Raw genomic sequence first — 24,830 nt, 5'->3', positions numbered from 1 at the left:
CTTTCCACTAACTTGTGAATAACTGGGCACTCAACAACAGCAACTTTTCTTCCACACCAAAAGTTGATTGGTTTTCACATGACAACTTTATACCACTTGTTTGAACTCAAGACGACATAGGTTGTCCTTGCTGAATATTTCACTTACCAACACCAGTGTGAACCAGGGGACCCCATGACGACAACTGGCAGAGGGTTTTCTCCAGGTCGGATATATGCATAACAGTTCACCGAAGCATGTGAGGTCTCTATCGAAAGCCAGTAGCCCACTAGTCATCAGAATAACTGTGAAATGTATGTATGGATAACATTTAAGGAGTTATGTATTTATACTGAAAACTATATTGAAGTTAAGGAACACCTCAAAAAGATTCCTGTCAGCCAGGAGGTAACAGACACCTATCTCCCTGTCTGGTTGTTTACATATTGCATGCCTCAGTGTATACCTACTTGCATATTGACCCCCACCCGAAATAGGAGATTGTGAAATCTACAAGAAAGGAAATCCACAAGATGAAATGAATGTCAGATGGAATCCTGTTTATACGTAAAGACAAAGGATTGTTCTGGTATATCTTGGGATGCAAGAAAACACCCGGATGTCCCTCACTGAGGAAGCAACCTGACATCATACTTGTCTCATGAAAGGAAAGTCAGACAGCCTGGCTATGAAGTGCTACAAGGATTTTGGATGAGAACTAATCTACGAGACACAAGAGTACCTAGTTAAATAAGTCTAGACACTAGAATGCATGTTTTGATTTTATATGTAACCACTGGTTTCCAATACTTCTATTTGCTATTACTTGAATCTCTATGCTTTGTTATATAAAGTTATACTTGATTTCACTATGAACATATCTAAGTGCTGCATGTTATGTGGAGTGGTGATCCGAGCTGGAATCAAGAAGCTGGGGTACTGTTTCTTTGCAAAGAATGAGTCTGAACATTACGAGAACCTAGTGAACATGGGGCTGGACATTCAACGGAGACACTCTCTAACTGTTAAAGTAACAGCGAGCCCTGTGAGGACTAGAGGGGAGTACTTGTGTTGCCTGTGGCCAATGGAGTTAGCGAGCTGACCCACAGCAGGCACAGATAAGGCTTCCTCATGCTAAGGGCAGGTGGTAGCGACGTGACTCAGCACAGGTACCCCTGGGAAGCATCAAAACTGGTTTGCTCTAAATGATTTTTTTCATTGAACAAAGTGTCAGCACTTGGCGCTTCCCATATTGATAAACAGAAAGGGAATCAGGACAGCCCCAGTATGGACAAGGCTGAAAACGACTGGGCTAAAAGAACTAAGTAAAGTCTTTCTGCCCATTTCCTGGTCAGCAGGACTTCTCTGAAGGAGGCATTATGTCAAGAATTAGGTCAGACTGCCCTCCAAGGGGACAATTCTCAAAGGACTAATATACTTTTCCTGAAATTAACTACAAGCCTTGGGGCAGTTACTAAGGACACAGGCTTCTGGATTCCTTGCTGTCATACACTGGAGCCTTAAAAGCAGTCATCAATGTAAAGAATATTCAAAATTTCAGACAAAAGAGGGGCTCTACTACCTCAATCATAGTTTTTGTAAAGTCCCTGCAGACTAAGGTAATGCTGACAATGTACTGAAATCGTTCTTGGCCCAGAACAAAGCAGAGGTATTTTTAATGAATGTGCACAATGGAAACATGAAAGTAAGTATCAGAAGTCAGAAGTCCATGGATTACAAGAAAGTCTCCTGGTTCTACAGCTATGATATCTGTCTATCTGACTTTTCTGAAGGCCACACAAAGGAGTTAGGCCATTTAAGATCCAACACTAGACAGAGACCTGATGACATTTGGCATTACTGACAGCTAAGAGTGGATTCCTGCAAAGCACTCCTGCTATGGAATCTTTGTTAATGCTTTGACATTCAGAAGAAAGCACAGCACTTGACCCCACAGCCTCTTCTTCGGGCAAGAGAGGTAGAGGTTAAAGGATGAATCTACATATCTGAAAAAAGATCTAAGTCTATGAAGTATCCTAATGAGCTCAATGGAAGTACACATTGGTCCTCTGATGTGCCCCCATTGCTAAGACGACACCCAAAGCCTGCATCATAAGAAGGAAAAGGGAGGCCTACTTCCCCCTAACAGACTCCCCACCAGTTTACTTCTGAAGTAGATGCTGCTAGATTACTTCTGTTTGTGGGAGATTTCTTCTGGTAGGTATCTGGAACTAAAATCCACAGGGAGATCAAAAACCTGGAATGGGAAAGAGAAAAGATTTCTTCAACTTTTCATGAGGGGCAGTTTTCACCACACAACTACTGCAGAGCCTCATCCAAATCTTCTCAGTTGGAACAAGAGTCAGTAGCTTCTATTTTGTCTGGAACTTCTCTCAACAGAATTGCAATCGCTATTACAAAGCAGGTTGCTGGTATACTATTAGTGTCTGGGAGAGCTAATCAAAGCAAAACATTGCATTGGAGAAGGCAGAGTGGGGACCAGGTGTCTCCCAGAATTTCCACACTATTTCCTTGGTGTCATGAAATGGAAGCACACGGAAAGGGGAATAACCATTACTACCTGATACCAAGGTCTTTCTGGTGATGAAGAATCACAAACCAGTGCTCCATAAATGCAGTTAAGGAGGGAAATGTGTGCTTCACCTGGCTCTGAGGTGGAGGAATCCAAGTTCCTCATGTTACTGTACTCTTTTACAGTTCTCTGCTTCAGTCCTGGTACTTCCCACACTGAATAGGGAATCTATTTGCCATTAAGCTGGCCAGGAACACCACATTTGCTGTTTCTACCATGACTCTTTCTTCCCTTACCTCTAACTCAATTTCTCTCCCCCCTAGCTATCAGTTTTAATATTTGCTTTGTATCCAAAATACTTACGAGTAAAAACACAATTCAGGTTTCTACAAAAGACATAATAAAGCTACAATAGAATAGCACCTACTATGTCGAACCAAACAATCTATTGTTTCATGGAGAATGAAGACAGTAACAGTGCCTTTTCATTAAGTCACTGTGCTTCCCCAATCTAAAACCCACTGTAAAGTTTATTTTTATTGGATCATTCAGCAAGTTAAAACATTCCACCTTTTACAAAGATTTTCCAAGGTATAGACTCTTTATACCCTTTTTGATTTTTTGATTTTTACAATTTTTAAAGCATCATTCACCACACACACAGCTGTACTAGTTTTGAAACCCTGGGAAAGAGCTCCCCCCCGCCACCCCGCTTTATTTTTTAAGTAAACTGAGCCTGAGTTATCAGATAAGGAGAGATTACTCACCCTATGCAGTAACTGGAGTTCAAGATGTGCTTCCCCCCCCCCCATGGGTGCTCCACTTCAGCTGCACTTATACCTCATGCCCTCTGATCAGAGATTTTTGGTCGAAGTGCCTATTCAACCCCTGCATGCGCCCTCTTATATCCTCTTACCCTGCATCGAGGCTCTATAGGGCTGCACAATCAAACCACTCTCAGTTCCTTCTTCACCATAAAGTCTCAATGGAAACACTGAAGCAGAGGGGAAGGAGGGTAGGTAGTGGAACACCCATGGGTCAACATCTCAAAAAACTCCAGTTACTGCACAGGGTAAGTAACCTCTTCAAGTACTGTCCCCCTGGGTGCTCCATCTCTAGTGACTACCAAGCAGCACCTAGCTGGAGAAGGGGGCTTTGGAATCACATCCCAGACTAATAAAACTGCATTCCCAAAAGCAGCATCCAAGCCTGAAGACTGGATTACCACGTAATGTCTGGAAAAGATGCGAGTTGAAATCCAAATTGCTGCCTTGCAACTGTCCAGAACAGGAATGCATTTGAACAATGCCATACAAGTAGAGATCTTGTGCAATGGCCCAACACTATATGAGGAGGGTGAATGTCAGCAGATTCATAGTATGATAACAATCAGATCCCCCTTGAGAGTCTTTGGGTGGCACCTGACGAATCTTTAGATCTATCCACAAATGGACACAGCTTGAGTGATTTCCTAAATGATCTGGTTCTGTCCAAATAAAAGGGCAATGTCCTCCTAACAACCAAGGTACATAAAGCAGCATTCCACAGGACTGATGAGGTTTTAGAAAAAGTGACCGGAAGGTAGAAGACTTGGTTAATTTGAAATTCAGACGACAAATGAGAACGTGGATGTAAGAAAACTTTGTCATCAAATAAGTAAATGGAAGTCCCGCCTTTTGAGCGCCTATTTCATCAGTCCTTCAGGCAGAGAGGATAGCCACCAGAAAGACCATCTTCATAGATAAGTTAATGAGTTAAGACGTAGCCACTGGCTCAAAAAAATCGAGGATTTATAAGGCATTTAAGTATTAGGTTCATCTCTCGAGTTGGAGTGGGTTCCTTAACTTGAGGGAAAGGTTCCACAGTCCTTCAAGAAACTCAGTTGTGGGATGAGCAAAAACTGAGAGTCCCTGAACAGGGAATGAAAGGCTATAATAGCTGCTAGACGTACCCTGATACAACTCATAGATATCCTAGTTTTTTAAAACTCAAGAAGGTAGTCCAAAACTGTCAAGATGGATGAGTGAGCAGGTAGAACACATCTCTGATCACACCAAATAAATAAATGGAGATATCCTATCTCCTAGGACTGGAAGGGACCCTGAAAGGTCATCGCGTCCAGCTCCCTGCCTACACTAGCAGGACCAAGTACTGATTTTGCCCCAGATTCCTAAGTGGCCCCTTCAAGGATTGAACTCACAACCCTAGGTTTAGCAGGCCAATGCTCAAACCACTGGGCTAGCCTTCCCCCCTAATGATTAATCTCTTCCATTTGTGAAGGAAAAGTATCTCTCATGAACTCTTGTCTACTGTTCAATAATACCTGTTGTACCGCCTCAGAACAGTAAGTCTCTATTCCCATGAGCCACTTAGAAATCATGCTTTGAGACAAAGAAGGATAAGACGGTTACTCACCGTTGTAACTGTTGTTCTTCGAGATGTGTTGCTCATATCCATTCCATTAGGTGTGCGCGCGCCGCGTGCACGATCGTCGGAAGATTTTCTACCCTAGCAACACCGGCGGGTCGGCTGTGGAGCCCCCTAGAGTGGCGCCTTCATGGCGCTGAATATATACCCCAGCCGACCCGGCGCCCCCTCAGTTCCTTCTTGCCGGCTACTCCGACAGTGGGGACGGGGGGCGGGTTTGGAATGGATATGAGCAACACATCTCGAAGAACAACAGTTACAACGGTGAGTAACCGTCTTTTCTTCTTCGAGTGCTTGCTCATATCCATTCCATTAGGTGACTCCCAAGCCCAACTTAGGTGGTGGGGTCGGAGTGAGACATTGCTGTGTGCAAAACCGCTGATCCGAAAGCAGCATCGTCTCTGGACTGCTGCACTAGTGCATAGTGAGCTGCAAATGTGTGGACTGATGACCAAACCGCCGCTCTACAAATGTCCTGGATCAGAACATGTGCCAGGAAAGCAGTCGAGGAGGCTTGGGCCCTCGTGGAGTGAGCGGTGAGGTGCGGTGCTGAGACACCTGCCAGGTCATAGCAAGTCCGGATGCAAGACGTAATCCAGGAGGATAGGCGTTGTGAGGAGACCGGTGAGCCTTTCATTCGGTCGGCCACTGCGACGAAGAGTTGCGTCGTCTTTCTAAAGCGCTTTGTGCGGTCAATATAGAAGGCCAGGGCCCTGCGTACGTCCAGGGAATGCAAACGTTGATCCTGGCGAGTGGCATGTGGTTTAGGATGAAAGACCGGGAGAAATATATCCTGGTTGATATGAAAAGGAGAAACCACCTTAGGGAGAAAGGCAGGATGTGGACGAAGTTGCACTTTATCCTTGTGAAAAACTGTGTAAGGGGGCTCAGATGTAAGCGCCCTGAGTTCAGAAACACGCCTTGCTGAGGTGATGGCTACAAGGAAGGCTGTCTTCCAGGATAGGTACAAAAGTGAACAGGTGGCCAGTGGCTCGAATGGAGGACCTGTGAGCTTGGAGAGAACCAGGTTGAGGTCCCACGTCTGAACGGGCTGACGTTGTTGTGGGTACATCCGGTCTAAGCCCTTGAGGAATCTAACGACCATCGGGTTAGAGAATACCGAGGACGCGAGTTCCCCTGGGTGAAAGGCCGATATAGTGGCCAGGTGAACTCTAATTGAAGATATCGCCAACCCCTGCTGTTTTAGGGAGAGGAGATATTCCAAAATGAGAGGAATGGGTGCCTGCAACGGGGACATGGCTGCTCGTTCGCACCAACAGGAGAACCGCTTCCACTTGGCCAGGTACGTGGTGCGTGTTGAGGGCTTCCTACTGCTCAGCAGAATCTGTTGGACAGAGTGCGAGCATTGCTGCTCTGCCTGGGTGAACCATGGAGCAGCCACGCCGTGAGGTGGAGTGATTGCAGGTCGGGGTGACGCAGCCGGCCGTGGTCCTGAGAGATGAGATCCGGACACAACGGAAGCGGGATCGGTGTCTGAACCGAGAGTTCCAACAGTGTGGTGTACCAATGTTGTCTCGGCCACGCTGGAGCGACCAGAATTACCTGTGCCTGGTCTCTGCGCAATTTGAGCAGTACCTTGTGGACCAGAGGAAACGGAGGGAATGCATAAAACAGGTGGTCTTTCCAGGGAAGGAGAAACGCATCCGAGAGGGAGCCCTGAGCTCGACCTTGTAGGGAGCAGAACATATGGCACTTCCTGTTGTCTCGAGATGCAAACAGGTCTATCTGGGGAAACCCCCACCTCTGGAAGATGGAATGTATGATGTCCGGACGGATAGACCACTCGTGCGTCTGGAAGGACCTGCTGAGTCGGTCCGCTAGAGTGTTCTGGACTCCAGGGAGGAACGATGCCGTGAGATGGATTGAGTGGGCGATGCAGAAGTCCCACAGGCGAATGGCCTCTTGGCATAGAATTGACGAACGTGCTCCTCCTTGCTTGTTGATGTAAAACATGGCCGTGGTGTTGTCGATGAGAACTAACACACAGCGGCCACGTAGGAGATTGAGGAATGCCTGGCACGCCAGGCGCACCGCCATCAGTTCCCGAACATTGATGTGCAGGGCTAACTGGGGTGCAGACCACAGGCCCTGGGTATGTTGTTCGTTGAGATGGGCGCCCCAACCCAGAGATGACGCGTCTGTGACCAGGTGCAGAGAGGGTTGTGGGGCGTGAAATGGCATCCCCTCGCAGACCACATTGCGATCTAGCCACCAGGTGAGGGAGGCCAGGACCGAGTTCGGGACCGTGACCACCATGTTCAGGCTGTCTCGATGTGGACGGTATATTGATGACACCCAGGTTTGAAGTGGGCGAAGCCGAAGTCTGGCATGCCTGGTTACGTACGTGCAGGAAGCCATGTGACCCAGCAGGGTGAGGCACGACCTCACCGTGGTAGTTGGGAAGGTCTTGAGCCCTTGAATGAGGTTCTTGATGGTGACAAAGCGGTTGTCTGGCAGGATGGCTTGTGCACGTCTGGAGTCTAGAACTGCGCCGATGAATTCTATTCTCTGGGTAGGTTCTAGAGTGGATTTGTCCTTGTTGAGTAGGATGCCCAACTCGTTGAATATGTGCACTATTCTGTGGACGTGAGCTTGAACTTGCTCCTTGGTGCGACCGCGTACCAGCCAGTCGTCTAGGTACGGGAACACCTGTATTTCTTGCCGACGAAGGTACGCTGCCACGACAGCCATACATTTCGTGAACACTCTTGGGGCCGAGGATAGGCCGAAGGGAAGGACTGTAAATTGGTAGTGCACCGTGTTTACCACGAATCGCAGGAAGCGTCTGTGAGGTGGGTAAATTGCAATATGAAAGTATGCGTCTTTCATGTCGAGGGCGGCGAACCAGTCTCCAGGATCGAGGGAAGGGATAATGGCCCCCAAAGAGACCATGCGGAACTTCAACTTTACTACGAATTTGTTGAGTCCGCGCAAGTCCAAGATGGGCCGCAGACCTCCCTTGGACTTGGGAATCAGGAAGTAACGGGAATAAAATCCCCTGCCCCTTAACTCTATCGGAACCTCCTCTATGGCCCCCATGGCAAGGAGTGTAGAAACCTCCTGTGTAAGAAGTTGCTCGTGAGAAGGGTCCCTGAAGAGGGACGGGGAAGGGGGGTGGGAGGAGGGGATAGAAGAAAACTGGATAGCGTATCCCCTCTCCACCGTGCGGAGGACCCAACGGTCTGAAGTTATAATGGACCAAGCACGGTGGAAGTGGGAGAGGCGATCCCGAAAGGAGGGAGCTGGATCCTGGGGGATGACTGGGGCGCCGTCCTCGACCGCACCTTCAAAAGTTCTGTCTAGGACCTGAAGGTGGTCTTGGTGGCCCCTGGTTCTGACCGGGTTGAGGGCCAACCCATCTTCTCCTACCACCTCGCCCTCGCCTTCTGGCAGGGTCCTGTCTCTGACAAGGTGGAGGGGGGTAAAAACATTGAGGCTGGGGTCTAAATGGTCTGCGCTGGGGACCCGCAACATGCATCCCCAAAGAGCGCATAATTGTCCTGGAGTCCTTGAGGCTCTGCAATCGAGAGTCCGTCTTCTCCGAGAACAACCCCTGTCCTTCAAAGGGCAAATCCTGTAGGGTCTGCTGTAATTCAGGGGGTAAACCCGAAACTTGGAGCCAGGAGGTCCTGCGCATAGCGATACCTGCGGCTAGGGTTCTCGCGGCCGAGTCCGCTATGTCCAGGGAGGCCTGTAAGGAGGTCCGAGCCACCTTCTTACCTTCCTCAACCAAGGCCCCAAACTCTTCCCTGGACTCTTGGGGAACCAATTCCTTGAACTTCCCCATAGAGTTCCAGGAATTAAAGTTATAGCGGCTCAGGAGCGCCTGCTGGTTAGCCGCTCTAAGTTGCAGCCCTCCAGCTGAATAAACTTTACGGCCAAACAAATCGAGACGCTTAGCCTCCTTTGATTTGGGCGCTGCAGCTTGTTGACCGTGTCGCTCCCTTGCATTCACTGATGACACCACCAGTGAACACGGTTGGGGATGGGTGTACAAGTACTCGTAGTCTTTGGAAGGGACAAAGTACTTTCTTTCCACCCCTCTCGCTGTAGGTGGGATAGAGGCAGGGGTCTGCCATATCGTAGTTGCGTTCGCCTGGATCGTGCGGATCAGAGGCAACGCCACTCTTGATGGGACATCCGCCGCGAGAATATTTACAATGGGGTCCTGCACCTCCACTATCTCCTCCGTCTGTAGGTCCATGTTACGGGCCATCCTACGTAACAGGTCCTGATGAGGCCGAAGATCTATCGGGGGTGGACCTGTGCACGACGTGCCCGCCACTGCCTCATCCGGAGAGGAAGAGGAGGATGCCTCTGGTGGTAAGGGATCCAGGGGAGGATCCTGGTCTCCCTGTTCCTGGGTCGGAGCGTCACCTGTCCTTGGGTCCGGGACGTCAGGTGGTGCGGATACAGAGGCCTCCATGCCCCCTGGAGGAGGGCGAGAGATGGTGGACTCTGGTGCCCTTGTGTCAGAGTGACCCGAGCGAGAGGTTGTTGGAGCCCCTTGCGCCTGGTGGTATGACCACGGGGTCCAGAACGACCAGTGAGATGGGCCCTGGTCAGGGTCCTCTGCTCCCTCTTGCCAATGGCCTAAATCTTGTTCCCCGGCTTGCCCCTGAGGGGGGTATGCCGATCTTGGTAGGTCCTCAGAGGAGCGAGACACCGATCTCGATGGCCATGGCGGTGCCGACTGCGCCGAGACGAATCCCGTGGGATACGGTGTCGTCCGGTGCCGATCTAGAGATGTTCCATCTCTACGCGGTGCCGGCGATCGGTGCCGAGATCGCGATCGGTACCGATGGCCTCGCCGGTGCCGGGAGTCGGACCTGGATCGAGACGATGACCTAGAGTAGGCCCGGTGCCGGGAGCGGCCTCTCGAAATCGAACGTCGATCGTATCGGTGCCGAGAGCTACGTCTCGACGTCGATCGGTGCCGACGATCATAACGGTGCCGAGATGTAGAGCGGTGCCGCGATGATCTTGGCCGCGAGTACGACCGGTGCCGAGGTGATATCCGGCGCCGGGACTGCGAGCGGCGAGGGGACCTGCTTCGGGACCTGGATCGGTGCCGCGGTTCCAGCCCTTGTGATGGAGGGCGCATCAAGGCAGGTTTTCCCCTAGATTGGACCGTGCGAGTCAACGGTGCCGACGGTGCCGGTGGTTGTGGCGGTGCCGGCTCCGTGAGAGCGATCAAGTCTCTCGCCGTCGCGAAAGTCTCCGGTGTCGACGGGAGGCACTGTATCACCGCCGGTCTCGGTGGTGACTGTCTGCACCGGACTCAACGGCCTTGGAGCCGGAGTCGACGGTGCTGGAGGCACCTGTTTCCGGTGCTCCACAGGTGGACGCGGCTCTACCCCCGGCACCGGGGGAGCCGGTGTCTTCGGCACTGAGGTCCCCGCCTTATGGGATTTTTTATGTCCCGGGGATGATGAACGGTGCCGAGGCACTTGTTGTGAGTGCGGTGCCGATGAGGTCCGGTGCCGTGGAGGCTTGTCTGCCGTGGTCGGCATGGTCGGTGCACCGAGGTGCTAGGTGCCGGGGCCTGGCGCGCCGATGGAGCGTCCGGGCTAAGTGCTGCCTCCATAAGGATTTGCCGGAGTCGAAAGTCCCGCTCCTTCTTGGTCCTCGGTTTGAAGGCCTTACAGATCTTGCACTTATCTGTTTGATGGGACTCTCCCAGGCACTTCAGACACGAGTCGTGCGGGTCGCTCGTTGGCATATGCTTAGCGCAGGAGGCGCACTGCTTGAAGCCGGGAGCCTTGGGCATGAGCCCGACCACGCGGCCGGGGAAAAAAGGGGGGAGACAACCCCCTTAATCCCCCTTTTTTTAACTATATAACAACTATAACAAGTGAATAACCAACTATATAACTATAAACCACTAAAACTACAACTATAACTGTGAATAACTGGATAAGCTAGGGAGAGTGGAGAACAGCTACGCCGCGCTCCACAGTTCCAACGACCGTCAGGGGCGGTAAGAAGGAACTGAGGGGGCGCCGGGTCGGCTGGGGTATATATTCAGCGCCATGAAGGCGCCACTCTAGGGGGCTCCACAGCCGACCCGCCGGTGTTGCTAGGGTAGAAAATCTTCCGACGATCGTGCACGCGGCGCGCGCACACCTAATGGAATGGATATGAGCAAGCACTCGAAGAAGAACCTCAGGTTGGGGTGAAACATCCAACCAACATCTTGAGACAGGAGATGAGGAATGGACGGAAGAGTGATTGCATGTTAAACAGCTAGGTGAATTAGGTAAGGCTACCAGGTCTGTCTGGGGCATGTCAGAACTACTAATATGAATTTGCCCTTGTCATGCTTGACTTGGTTTACTATCCTCAGAATCAGGAGCATCAGAGGAGATGCATATAGAAGATCTCTTGTCCACTGAACAAGAAAGGGGTATCCCAGTGAGAGGGTCTAACACCCCACCCAAATAAAAACATTTACACTTCTTGTTGGTAACAGTGGCAAAGAGGTCTATTTCCAGAACTCTCCAAGTCAGAAAGATTTGTTTGAGTATCTGAGGGTCCAATTCCCATTTACAGTTCTGGGAGAAGTACCTGCTGAAGTTGGATTCTGTACCCCTGGAAGATAGCCAATTGTATCCTAATCTCTGCTGTTTAGGCGCCAGCTCCAGCGCTTTATCACTTCAGCACAAAGAGAAGGAGATCTGGCCCTTCCTTGTCAGTTGATATAGAACATGAACACTACATTTTCAAGTTCTTTATGGACTTGTTTCTGATTAAGGGTAGGCAACAGATTCAGGCATTTTTCAAAGAAACTGATGAAGTGCAATCGTGCCTCTTGGTCCATTTGCCCTGAGTTGTGTAGGCCATAAATTCGCTCCCTGGCCTATCAGGGATGCAGCTGTCATTATGGTGATGGGAGGAGAAGGTAGAATGAATGGATTTCCCACACAAACCTAGTCTGGGTCTTTTGACTAATTAAGAGAATCTCATACTTGACATGGGACTGACACCAGTTTGTTCAGACAGTTTGTAGCATAAATAGTTCTGAGCCAGCCCTGGAAACACTGACGGTATAGCCTGGCATGATGTGTCACAAAGGTACCCGCTGCCATTTGTCTAAGCTGTTGAAGACAATTTCCTATGGAAGTCCGTGGGCTGATTTGACTTGTTGAGATTAGACCTGTTAGTATCAAGAAACTTACAAGTAGGAGGGTAAGCCCTGGCTGATATTGCATTTAAGAACGCCCCTCATAAACTCAATCCATTGCATCAGGGTTAAAGTAGATTTCTCAATGTTGAGATGGAACCCTAGCTCACAGAACAGGAACAGAGCTATCTGTACTGCAGAGAGAACCTTGTAAGACTGGCCCTTGAATAGCCAATTGTCGAATATGGAAATACTCCCAGGTGTAGGAGGTAACTGCATAAGCTGCATCCCCTAACACCTTTGGAAAAAAAAAAAAGTAGAAGACACACCGAATGGCGTCGTTTTGTACATAATTCTACATTTGTAGGTTCAAATTTCATGATAAACAGATTGCATTACAGTACTTGTATTAGATGAATTGAAAAATAAGATTTCTTTTTATTTTTACATTGCAAATACTTGTAATAAAAAATAAATATAAAGTGAGCACTGTACACTTTGTATTGTGTTATGAAAATTAATATATTTGAAAATGTAGGAAACATCCAAAATATTTAAATAAATGTTATTCTATTATTGTTTAACAGTGCGATTAATCGTGATTCTTTTTTTAATCGCTTGACAGCCCTAATATACATACATCTGTATACACACACACCTGTATATCGTGTAACCACCGTCTATATTAAAATGTATCACTGAATACCACGGGAACAATTTATAGTTATTCCCTGTGCCTGTGGTACATAATAGGCAAGTATTCTGTGGTCTGTAATACTTTGGTCTAATTTCAGCTGTTGGGTTTAGCATGCAGGTGCTGGGTGGTGGAAAAATGCAGGTCAGACTAGATGCTCTTGCAGTCCCTCTGGCCTTAAACTCTGAAACTGTGCAACAGTTGGCAGCAAAATCATAATCAACAATGACTAATGGGTAAAATGGACTAAAGAATGACCACATGGGTATTATTGATATATTACTGTACATGAACTTCCTCACCCAACCCTTCAGCCGCCACCATTCAGATACTAGGAATAACAATTAATTTAGGCTGTCTTAGAAGTTTCATGTATATTTTAGGTTCAAACGAGACTTCTTGAAGAGAAATCACTTTCTCTGTATGATGGGTTTGTGATGAGGATTTCTGTTCACGAGGAATTTAAATTGATAATATATAAAATTAATATAGTATTATGTTAGACTCAAATGAGAAGTGAAAGACCAGAGTCAGCAGGGTTCTACTGGTTTACTACTGGTAGTGATCCTGACGTATCAAAACAAGCTTGAATCACTTGTGAGACAGATGAATTGTGATATGGAAACAGGTGTCCTGAAGGTTGGGACCCGAAAACCAATCCACCTGTCCAACTATAGAATTATAGCTGCAAGAGTCACCAGCCTAAATTTTTGGAGTCTTAGATCTGAAGCAGATCTCCATCCCCTATTCTTTTTCGGGACCAGGAAACAGTTGGCGTACATGTCCCTCCCTCTGTGCTAAACTGAAACTATTTTTATGGCTCCTATGTGCAGAAGGGATTCAGCTTCCTGCCTTAGAAAGAACTTGTGATAGTGGTCCCTGAAGAGGGATGGGGAAGGGAGGATGGAGTACCCCAATCTTCTAACCTCCAGCAACCATTTGTCCAATGTAATTTGCTCCCATGTGGATTGACCAATGTCCAGGGGAACATCTTGGCCTTGATCTGAGGCCAGATGGAGAGAACACTCTGTGACACTACCCTTCATATTCATACTAGTAATATTATTTTACTAGTACTATATTACTAGTAATATATATATACACACACACACACACATACACACATATACACATAATTATGGCATAATTACAATGCATTTTGTACAAGATGGGTCATGTAAGGGGTCATTGGAAAAGTTATGATTTGCTGAATATGATTATCCTATTTACAAGCATGTATCTTTTTTTACCTAAAGTTATGAATACTGACTATGTATCTGTATTTCAAATGTAGTCTGAAGTAGCATTTATAAAATGTAAGCATTCAAACTTGTATTACTATATTTTTAACTTTTGCATCTTTGAATACAACAAATTCAGTTTTATCAGCCACAATCGCTTAAGGTGAGAACGAAAAAGAATGCTGGTGAGGTTTCAGAGCATAGTATGAGTTTGATGAGACTGGCATGTAGATTCACAGTAATCAGTAAGAAAGACCAAAATATAAGTTGTTTCCATTTCACAAATATTGTTTGTCCAAGCAATGAGGGGAGGGATAGCTCAGTGGTTTGAGCACTGGCCTGCTAAACCCACGGTTGTGAGTTCAATCCTTGAGGGGGTCACTTGGGGATTGGGGCAAAATCAGTACTTGGTCCTGCTAGTGAAGGCAGGGGGCTGGACTCAATGACCTTTCAGGGTCCCTTCCAGTTCTATGAGATAAGCACTTAAGGGTATCTCCATATATTTAATATTTATCATACAATAAGAGTAATGATAATGGCCTATCAGTTATTTTTAGGTTCTTGTGCACTACCAATGATACAATATTAGAGTTACAAGCATTGTAGAAGAAAATTTTCAAGAAAAAGTGAAAACACTAGTTAAAATCCATAAGAACATTCCTGTTCATATTGTTTTACAATAATATATACTTATAAAAAACAAAACAGAGTGTGGGACCAGGTTGCCTGATAGTGTCTTTAATGGAAAATGGGTGACACATTAATGAATTTTGTTCTAAAGCAATGGAAAGAGAATTAACAAAACTGATTTTTTCTCAACAATATTCCAGTAGAAACAATAGTAAAATTTTCAATAATTGTTCTAATAAGCTATGATTATTCAGAAGGAATTAAACACATTGCAGTCATTTCTTTACTATTAAGGCAAGTAAATAAAACAGCGTTTATCTTCTTAATGCTCTTCTTTTATGGAAGAGGATGCCACCTTCGTTTTCCTATAATAAAAAGCTCTTTGAAGAGCACACTTAAAGATGGGGGGAGCAAAAGTGCGCTCTCTCTCTCTCTCTGAGTAGACTTGGAGAACCTGAAAACACTCACATGAACTGCAACATTGTGATTTCACACATTTTCTTTGTCTCATCAACCTTCATACTGCTACTAGGAGACAAAGACATGCCTTTGAGAAAAAAACTAAATGGAATCCAATTCCTCACTCCCACCGAAAAATACCAGTTTCAAGAGCAGTATCACTGATTAGGCATTAATATAATTGTGTCATGATTTACAGGAATTATCCCTGCAAAAAAAATGCAAGCTTTGAAAGACTGCCTGCCAGCAACTCTAGAGGCAGAAATGCTAAGCTACAGATGAAGCTGCATCCTCCTAAAGGCTTAGCCAATGATTGCCAGCTCAAATATGAGTGATAAGCATGATATGAATACCTAATTAGTTTGATGACTGTCCTGGTATCAGAAGACAACTCTAGCATGTTCTCCTGGATATGTTTTTGATAAGAAAAAAGCATTCTTAGAAAGAAAGAACGAACGAAAGAAAATGCCTTACTGAAAGTTTACTAAGTTCTAAATAGCAGAACCTCACACATTCTTGGACCAGACACAAAGAGGTTAATCAAATTTTAAGACCAACTCTGCCTATACTGAGAATTAAGAAACTTTCAATACATACATACACACATACATACATAATACATAAAACAAGTTGGGGAGGGCAGCAAGTGTTGATAGAGTCCCGGTTTCTCAAAGACAAAATGTTCAACTTGTATATAAAACAAAGTTCAGCACTTGTTACAAAACTGATTCTACTCGGGTAGAAAATGGTATAGTAAAAGAACAAATCAAGGCATGATTATGACTCATCAGCACTACGCTCGATTTGCTTTCTTTAGTGACCACAGAGCTTCAGTACTGAAGATAACTATGGGAATTATCATAAAGAGACCGAGAGTAGTTGTAATGAGCAGTATCATAACAAGCAGAACAAAAAGCACCTGAGTCCAGCTGAAATAGTAGGCAAATAAGTGTAAGAGGGAAGACACTCAAGAACCTATAGAATAATAGTATGTACTCATGTACACACACTTGTTCATCCCTTAACAAATATTTTAAAAGTGGCCTCCAAATAGTTAGGTTTCACTTAAAGTGTTCCAGACAACAAGGATAAGGGCAGGGTTTGACAAAAATAAATAAGATTTTTTCCTTGGCAAATGGGAGCTTACATACCAATTTCTGCCAAATTTAAGCTTATTTTTTTTAAAAAGTGTACTGCCTTTATTTAGGCTTGGAAGGATTAGATTTTTATCAATAAATGTCAGTGAACAATTTCACCATACATACATCAACTGACAAATTATTTCCATCAATAATCTACATTTACATATCAGCAAAGAAAATCCTGCTTGAGAACTTAAAACATATAAAGAAAAATCTTAAATCAAACTGAAGTGATGTTGACAGTTTGTGTTTGAACAGTTATAAAGCTTGTAACTTTTTCCATCTCAACATTTAGTCATTAAATAACAAAGAGTCTGGTGGCACCTTAAAGACTAACAGATTTATTTGGGCATAAGCTTTCGTGAGTAAAAACCTCACTTCTTCGGATGCATAGAGTGAAAGCTACAGATGCAGGCATTATATACAGACACATGGAGAGCAGGGAGTTACTTCACAAGTGGCGAACCAGTGTTGACAAGGCCAATTCAATCAGGGTGGATGTAGTCCACTCCCAATAATAGATGAGGAGGTGTCAATTCCAGGAGAAGAAAAGCTGCTTCTGTAATCTGTTAGTCTTTAAGGTGCCACCAGACTCTTTGTTGTTTTTGTAGATACAGACTAACACGGCTACCCCCTGATACTTAGTCATTAAATGACACCCCCCCATAATTTCCCATAACTAAACATTTAAATCCATAAAAATTTAAAAAAAAATAAATATCTACACCTATTTTTAAGCAACTGTCAAAATTATAAAAATATAAAAATCCAGTTCTGCCAGCAAAGCCTACCTTTATTGATTGTTGAAGACCCTCTAGATGTGAACTAAATGTGAATTAATGCAGGACTGTTTAACTCAATCTGCAAACAAAGTTTGAAACGAGAAAAGTGTGAAGTGCCTAATGCCCAAATCCTGGCCCCACCACACAGCCCAAGCAGCCATGCTGTGCAGTGGGAAGTTCCTCTGGGGTACAAGCCCACTCCACAGTAATGGCAATGTTCTGTAGCTTCCTCTCCAACCAGTGTTAGAGCACCCTCTGTGTCACTTAGTTTTCCCTCCCCCAAGTACAAAGAACTGATGGACGTGTCCTCTGCTGTCAATGCCAAAGCCCTTAATTTGGACCTTAAACTTTGCTTTCAACGCTAAAGAGAATTTTCATTTCACCCTTCTTTTTCCAACGACAGTTTGTCACCATTAAAATAACAATACCTCTTCTTAAATCCTTATTCTTGTGTTGGTCATCTCCCTTTCAACTACTGCAAACAACCTCTTGACTCTCCATAATTTCAGGAAGTCTGCTATGAATAGACTTTTCTGGATAAAAAAATAGGACTACAATCTCTATCATTCACCAAAATTGCAGCTCTAGTTTTGAAACTTCCCAAAGACCATATTATCATGGCCTGGTTTGCCAACCTGCTTACTTTTTTTTTGGAGGGGGGGGGGGGTCGGGGGAGGGGGTATTTACCATGTTCTTTAGACACTTCCTTTGTGCTACCCCATGTTGAACAATCCCACATGCACACAAACAACTAAATCCACCTGCTGAAAATGAGCTTCAAAAATCTTGTTTTTTATCTTAGAACTGACTTGACTTTTTTGCAACACTGTTAGAAACACCACAAAGCATACTGCATCTTGTAAAAAATTAATACAATATTAGGAATAGCATATCATTTATCACCATATGTATGTCATTTAATATGCAGAGATTAATTCCTCAAACATGAATAGCCAAAATAGGTAGTCCATGAATTCTCATAGTTGTATACTTTTACAGACTCTTTTCTACTGTTGTCACTTTCTTCAGACCAGTAAACTACTCCAGATTTTGCTATTCTGTTAGATTTTTTAAGTGTTCAGGATTTTCTTTTAGTTAGATATTGTAGGCAAGTCTATTTTATGCAAAACCACCTTTTCCAACTCACATCGCCCAAAATAATCCCTTATCCAAATAAAGCTCTCAACCCAGCTTTTCCTTCTCTGTAACTATAGTTAGTTATCAGTGTCCATTTGTCAGCTTCTGTTTTACAGTACGTATTAATAATCACACTCCTTCAATCACTGCACCTTTCACATCTTCATTTTTGACCCCCCTTATTCTTTGTTCTTCACTTCAGCATATCTATAAGGAGAAGGCATTCTGAAAAGAGGGTAACTTTGATTGAATATCAGTGTTATGCGAACACTTGCACAGTACAACCTCAGGAGTAACAAACACCAGAGTTATAAACTGACCGGTCAATCACAGACCTCATTTGGAACCGGAAGTATGCAATCAGGCAGCAGCAGAGACAAAAAAGGCAAATACAGTACAGTACTGTGTTAAACGGAAACTACTTTTAAAAAATTGAAAGTTTAAAAAACTATTTGACAAGATAAGGAAACTGTTTGTGCTTGTTTCATCATTTAAATTAAGATGGTTAAAACCAGCATTTTTCTTCTGCATAGTAAAGTTTCAAAGCTGTATTAAGTCAATGTCCAGTTGTAAATTTTTGATAATGTTTTGTTCAGCGTTACAAACAGCCACCATTCCTGAGGTTCATAACTATGAGGTTCTACTATATTTGAGAGATTGCCAAGCTGCAGCTTTATCATGCCTGCTTTTTTCCGACAACTACTCTCAATGTGCATGGAGCTCATTAAAGCAACTCATCTTGAAATCTACTCATTGTAGTACATCACTGGTCCCCAAACTTTTCAGGGTCACACACCCCCTTAACTGTGTTCACCCCCCCTAAACCCCAGGGCAGCTCCGGGGGGAGTGGGGAGAGACAGACAGGAATAAAGGGGCCAAGGCTGGGGCCACAGCTGGGGGTATGGGTGGGGCCAGGAGCAGAGCTGGGTGGCACTCCCTCCCCGCCCCCCCAGAGGGGCTGGCCCAGGCCTCAGCCACGCCCCCCACAAAAACATTCCTCCACTCCCCCCAAGAGGGGCATACCTCAGTTTGGGGACCTCTGTACTACACCTACCCTGCAATCCTCCAACTGATTTTTGTGGTTTGATAATCACATTCTCGTTTCCAAACATTTAAAGTATTATCAGATATTCAAAGGCCCTAAACCAACGTCCATTTTAAAGACTAATTGACTTTTGGATCAAGTCAAAACTGCAAAAAGATTTTTCTCCCTCTACAAAAACCTCTAATTTATTGGGATTCAATTAATTACGTGTTAAGCAAATAAAACATTTGCACACAAGAGCAATTCAATTGGTGTCCTTTTAACAACAATGGATGCTATACGGACATGAAGCATAAACTAGCCCATGTAGGATTTGATATTTCTGCTTCCTTTCGAGCTGAGGTTAAATACATTTTCTGCAAATTACCGGAAACTGTCACCTCTCCTTAGAGACTCATGTCCAATTATCTTTGTTCCCCTACAGTATTTAATATTTGTATAGCAGTGAAAGATAGCTACATCCAATTTTCATTTTGTGTTACAGTTGAGAATGTGTTATTTCTTTATAAATAACTTACTGGTGGGAACAGAAAGTTACTAAGTAAAGGTGTGCATAGATAAAAATATACACATGTTCAACTACACAAAAATATCAGAATTCACCAGGTATAACAGGCACAGCTTGTGTGTTCTTGGAGTTATGACTATGTAACAACAACTACAAAGGGGAAGTCAAAGTCTACATGATTTATTGTCCATACCTAGGATGGATTGAGAAGCTGATGTGGCAGGCCCAAACTACTCGGGAAAGATACTGTAAACTCTGGGTGGGCGGGGGACCACTATCTTTTCATACATGTGGTATAATGGAACTGGAGCCTCCAGGTATTAACCTGAATACAAATTTAAACCATGGTAATAGGAAAATAAAGCAACCCAGCTATCCTAGAAGGCACAAAGATTCTCCTTGGGCCAGAGAGAGAATTGCTGGGACACAGAGGCAGAAATGACAGGTTTTTGAACTGAGAATTGGACAGATTTTTCCTCCCATGCCATAGGTAATACTGACTGCTTAGTCATATTAGTTTAAAAGTATGTTTAACATTTTTTAATTTGTACTTAAAAAAAAGTTTCATTTCCATAAAGACAACCTGAACTCCATGTGATAGCTTGTTTGGGCACTCTTAGGCCTCTTCAAACAGAGGGCAACTGTCTTCAGATCAAAAAGGAAGCCAAAAATGGGACTGAGATAATGGACATATGTTCCCAGTCCAAGGAAAGACTCCAAGCCCCTACCCAGAAGGTGCTGAGAGGAAACTGGCTTTGAATGGTATTATGGGGACAACGGGGGGTCGGGGGGGGAAGGAGGAGGAAGAGACCCTGAAAAGTGGTAGGTGTGATTACAAGTGTGTTGCAAATGTAAAGTGCTATTATTGTTTTGGAGTTTTCCTCCATTAGTTTAAAGCTAAATATTTAGATTGTAAACACAAACACACAAGAAACATATTAGACACTAGGTGCCCTGACAATTAAAAACAATCCAGAACCAAAACAAAAAACAACAGATTAGTACCAAATAGTAACAGATTAGCTACCAGGCAAAAAAGTTGAGACACTTCCTTACTCAGCCTTGAACCCATTCTAATTTAAAAAAAACCACAACACACACATTTTAAAAACATTCTAAAAATAGGGCCACTACGAAAGTTTCAAATACATTTCCTGAAGAATTTTAAGAGCGCTTGTGAAAAGCCACAAAAGCGCTTGTGAAAAGCTCCTTTCAGAAACAGTGTTCTCACATGGCAAGGCAAGTTCTTTGTTCATGTGAAAATATACCTCTGAAGGCAGAGGTAAATGAATGTTTGTGTAAACTGTAACAGGAATTATTAGTTTCTACCTAGATTGGATACCTCTAGAGACCAGTATGCCTATCATTATTGCTAGGTACTCCACAAAAATAAATAATTAAATTTGAGTAAAAGCAGTATGAGGGTAGCTGACCAGGAGATATGTCCTAGGCTCCCATACATCTTCCTGCTAATGATTACTTCCCTCACCACACTTTAAACTTTAGTATTTATCAGGGGGAAAATTATTCTCTCCGTTGTCTCCTTCCACCACAACAGCTACTTTCCTGTACCAGAAGAGCACTAATCTGGTTGAATAGTCCTGGGATGTCCAAAGGCTGCATGCTTCCTCTTCCTATCCAGTAAGAAAGTGCCAGGAGATGAAAACTTTGGCCTATCTTGTGCCAAGTAGTCTGTTAAACTCCTAACATGCAGTTAAAATCTTCACTTCTCTCATGGGGAAGCAAGCGGGAGGCATAACACTTAAAAAGTTAGGAACACCAGGGATTAAATGTTTCCCAGTAAATTCAGCATAGTTTATTAGTATTAGTTCCCTGGGAAAAGATAAGATACTAGATTTCAAGGAATTCTGAAACCTTTGGATTTCCTTAAATCTATAAACTCAAGTAATTCTGAAATATAGGTCATCTAGACTTAAAAACCTTACACATAGAACAGAGACAGACACATTAACACTCACTCAAATTAGTCCTCCTTATATACAAATTAGTCCTCCTTGGCAAATTTATATTATCCCTGCATTAGGCAACCACTGATCAACATTTCCATCAAAAAAGCCTTTTAAAAAGATATATAAAACATCTGGGCATTATGGACTCTGACACCTTGACTGGACACAATGCACCATTGTATGCACTGAGATTAAAACAAAACTTCCTCCAGCAGATCTGGAAACATACTATAAACCAAATTCTGCCCTCTGTTACATCCATGAAATTCCATTTAAATCAAAGTGATTGGCTTCAATGAAATCACATCTCCAAAACCTAGGGTAGAACTTGGCTCTCAGATGCATTTAGAGAGAGAACTCTTACACCCATATAAATAAAAAGAAAACGAAGTGGTGGAACCACTAAGCACTGCGGATGGGGTAGAGATTAAAGATATTCTAGCTTTGGCCCAACACCTAAATGAATACTTTGCCTCAGTTTTCAATAAGAACTTGGGGACAGTGGCAAGGTGGCTAATAGGAACAAGGATATGGAAATAGAAATTATAGGGTTGCCAACCCTCCAGGATTGGCCTGGAGACTACCGAAATCAGCATCCATCTCCCAGTGACAATTGAAAGCAATCCAGGAGATTTTAATAGGATATTTAAAACAAAATCACAGTATGTCATGTTGGGGAAAAAATATTTCCCAGAATAGCTTCAGTCAGAGTTGGCAACCCTCAGAAATTACATTCAACATGGAAGCCAAAAATCCTGGGACCAAATCAGGTGCCCCAGATAATCATCTTCCAAGAATATTAAAGGAACTGGCATATGAAATTGCAAATCCAATAGCAAGATTTTTTAATGAATCTTTAAACTCGGAGGGGGGTGGGGTTGTCATACCCTAGATGACTGAAAAATTGCTAATATAAGAAAGGAAAAAACCTGACCCAGGCAACTACAGGCCTGTTAGATTGACTTCAATTGTACACAAGATCTTAGAGCAAATTTTGAAAGAGAGTAATTAAATACATGGAGGTAAACAGTAACTGGGATAACCTAAAACATGGTTTACAAAAGGTAGATTTTGCCAGACCAACCTGATCTTTGAGAAGATAACCAATGTTTTAGAAAAAGGAAATACAGTAGACCTAATCTACCTTGATTTCAGCAAAGCATCAGCTATTGTTCCACCTAGGTCTGGAAATTGTTAGTTAAATTGGAGAAGATGGGGATTAATCCAAAGGTGGGTAAGGAAATGATTAAAAAGGGAAACTACAACAGGTCATATCAAAAGGAGAACTGTCTGGCTGAAGGGCGGTTACTAGTGGAGTTCCTGGAGGATCGCTCTTGGGCTCAATCTTATTTAACATTTGCATTAATGATATTGGCACAAAAAGTGGGAATACTCTAATAAAATTTGCAGATGACACAAAGTTGGGAAGTACTGCCAATGCAGAGGAGGACCAGAGTATTATACAAGATCTGGATGACCCTGAAAAAAGTGGAGTAATAGAAATTGAATGAAATGTAATAGTGCAAATCATGCGCTTAGGGACTAACAAATATTTGCTATAAACTGGAGATTTACTAGTTGGAAGCAATAGAGGAGGGGAAAGACCTGGGTGTATTGGTCAATCACAAGATGACTATGAGCCACCAGTGCGATGCTGTCACGAAAAAGGCTAATGCAATCCTAGGATGCATTAGGTGAGGCATTTCCAATAGAGATAGGGAAGCAGAGTGGATTTGATTTAAATCAAATTGATTTAAATCACTAGCCAGGAAGACTGAATTTAATCATGGATTTGTACATAAAAGTGCATTCTTGTTGGTTGTTAGAACCTTATTACATATTCTTCACAACTCAGAGACAGATGTAGGTTTCATTTTTAGAAGGTACACACTATACATTTTTAAAGTGATTTATTTTGAAAAATTTTCAGATTAAACAGCTATATCAGAAAATGAATGATTGTTTGGTTATTTCATTTACCAAAGGTAACTGAAGCAGATATGTATGAAGTCATTGGGAGGTGAACTATCTCCAATTCAACAGGTTAATCATTAATATTTGGAGGATTTTCTTGCCATGCTGTATTAGGAGGAGAACATCACCAACATTTTAAATGTCTGTTTTATTTAACTAAAACAACAACATTATATATTCTGGATTTTTTTCTTCAACAGCAAACATATAATATTTTAACAAAACAAGCATATGAATTTTTGAATTTAGTTAAACATTCACATTTTTTAAAATTAGGTTTGTTTTTGTTAAAATTGTTTTTAACTCAAATAGTTAAATGAATTAAAAAAATTAAATCGACTATGTCAGCCAGGTCAACATGAGAAACTTAAAATATTGGCTTCTGCAGCTAACTCAGTCGTCTTCACCTTCATTTTCCTGTTCGTTCATAACCTAGAAAAGAAAAACAACCTTTCCTGCTTTTTCAGGTCCCAAATGATTTCTCAATTTGGAATGTATTAGTCCAAAGGAAGAAAATATTCTTCTTAAACTGGCAGAAGAAGATACTGCTGTTAAAAGTGAGATTATCACTTCAACAGTCTCTAAATCCAAATGCTTAAGCGACTTCCACCAGTTCACTGGTGTGACTCTCTTTAAAACATCACCAGCAAACATATTTTTTGAATGGTTCACCCTTAGCTCTGAAGTTTATTATAGTTGGCATTATAGAGGGACGATTGCTGGATGTCCATGTCATAGCCAACTCCTCTTCTTCAGCAGTTAAGGTTTAAACCTGGTACTGAGTATTGAGAATATTTGCAAGAAAATGAGTTGGAGATAGTGCTTGTCCCATTCGTTTTCTTAATACTTGTTATTTAACTCTGTCATTGCATATTTCTCTTTTTAAAGATCTCACTCAGTTCCTTCCACATTTCAACAGCGTCAGCAATAAAACAGCTATTTCCCTGCATTTTGTTCAAGGCTACAGAAATAGGCTTCAGGGTACTTGGCACGTCTTCAACATTTCTCTTAAGCCCAATGTTGAGAACTTTGGCTATGACAGTGCCATCTATTTTTTCACAATTTTGTTCACAAACTGTCATCAGATTAGGCCAGTTCTTGATATAGTGCACAAAACAGTCCACTTCTGAGTTCCATCGCACGTCTTGTGGGAGAGTTAGCTTGG

The 24,830-nt window shown here is 43.5% G+C and overlaps 1 protein-coding gene across 4 annotated transcripts in view; it reads right to left on the bottom strand.

The window, feature by feature from the left end:
• The window catches only part of ANKRD28 (ankyrin repeat domain 28), a 205,414-nt gene that overhangs the window by 169,349 nt on the left and 11,235 nt on the right, over positions 1-24,830 (bottom strand). Inside the window, exon 1 of one of the 4 annotated variants that reach the window (XM_054020037.1) lies at positions 148-284. The exons of 2 other annotated variants lie outside the window; for them this stretch is intronic. In XM_054020037.1, the coding sequence (XP_053876012.1) occupies positions 148-276 (129 nt within the window). In that variant the 5' untranslated portion in view covers positions 277-284. Of the gene's footprint in view, positions 1-147; positions 285-24,830 lie in introns of those variants that run through there. One more of the 4 variants, XM_054020032.1, reaches the window with a different exon arrangement.

The sequence above is a fragment of the Malaclemys terrapin genome, chromosome 2, assembly GCF_027887155.1.
Source record: "Malaclemys terrapin pileata isolate rMalTer1 chromosome 2, rMalTer1.hap1, whole genome shotgun sequence".
NCBI lineage: Eukaryota > Metazoa > Chordata > Testudines > Emydidae > Malaclemys > Malaclemys terrapin.
The sequence above is the reverse complement of the archived record's forward strand: the minus strand, read 5'-3'. Positions and strand labels throughout refer to the sequence as shown.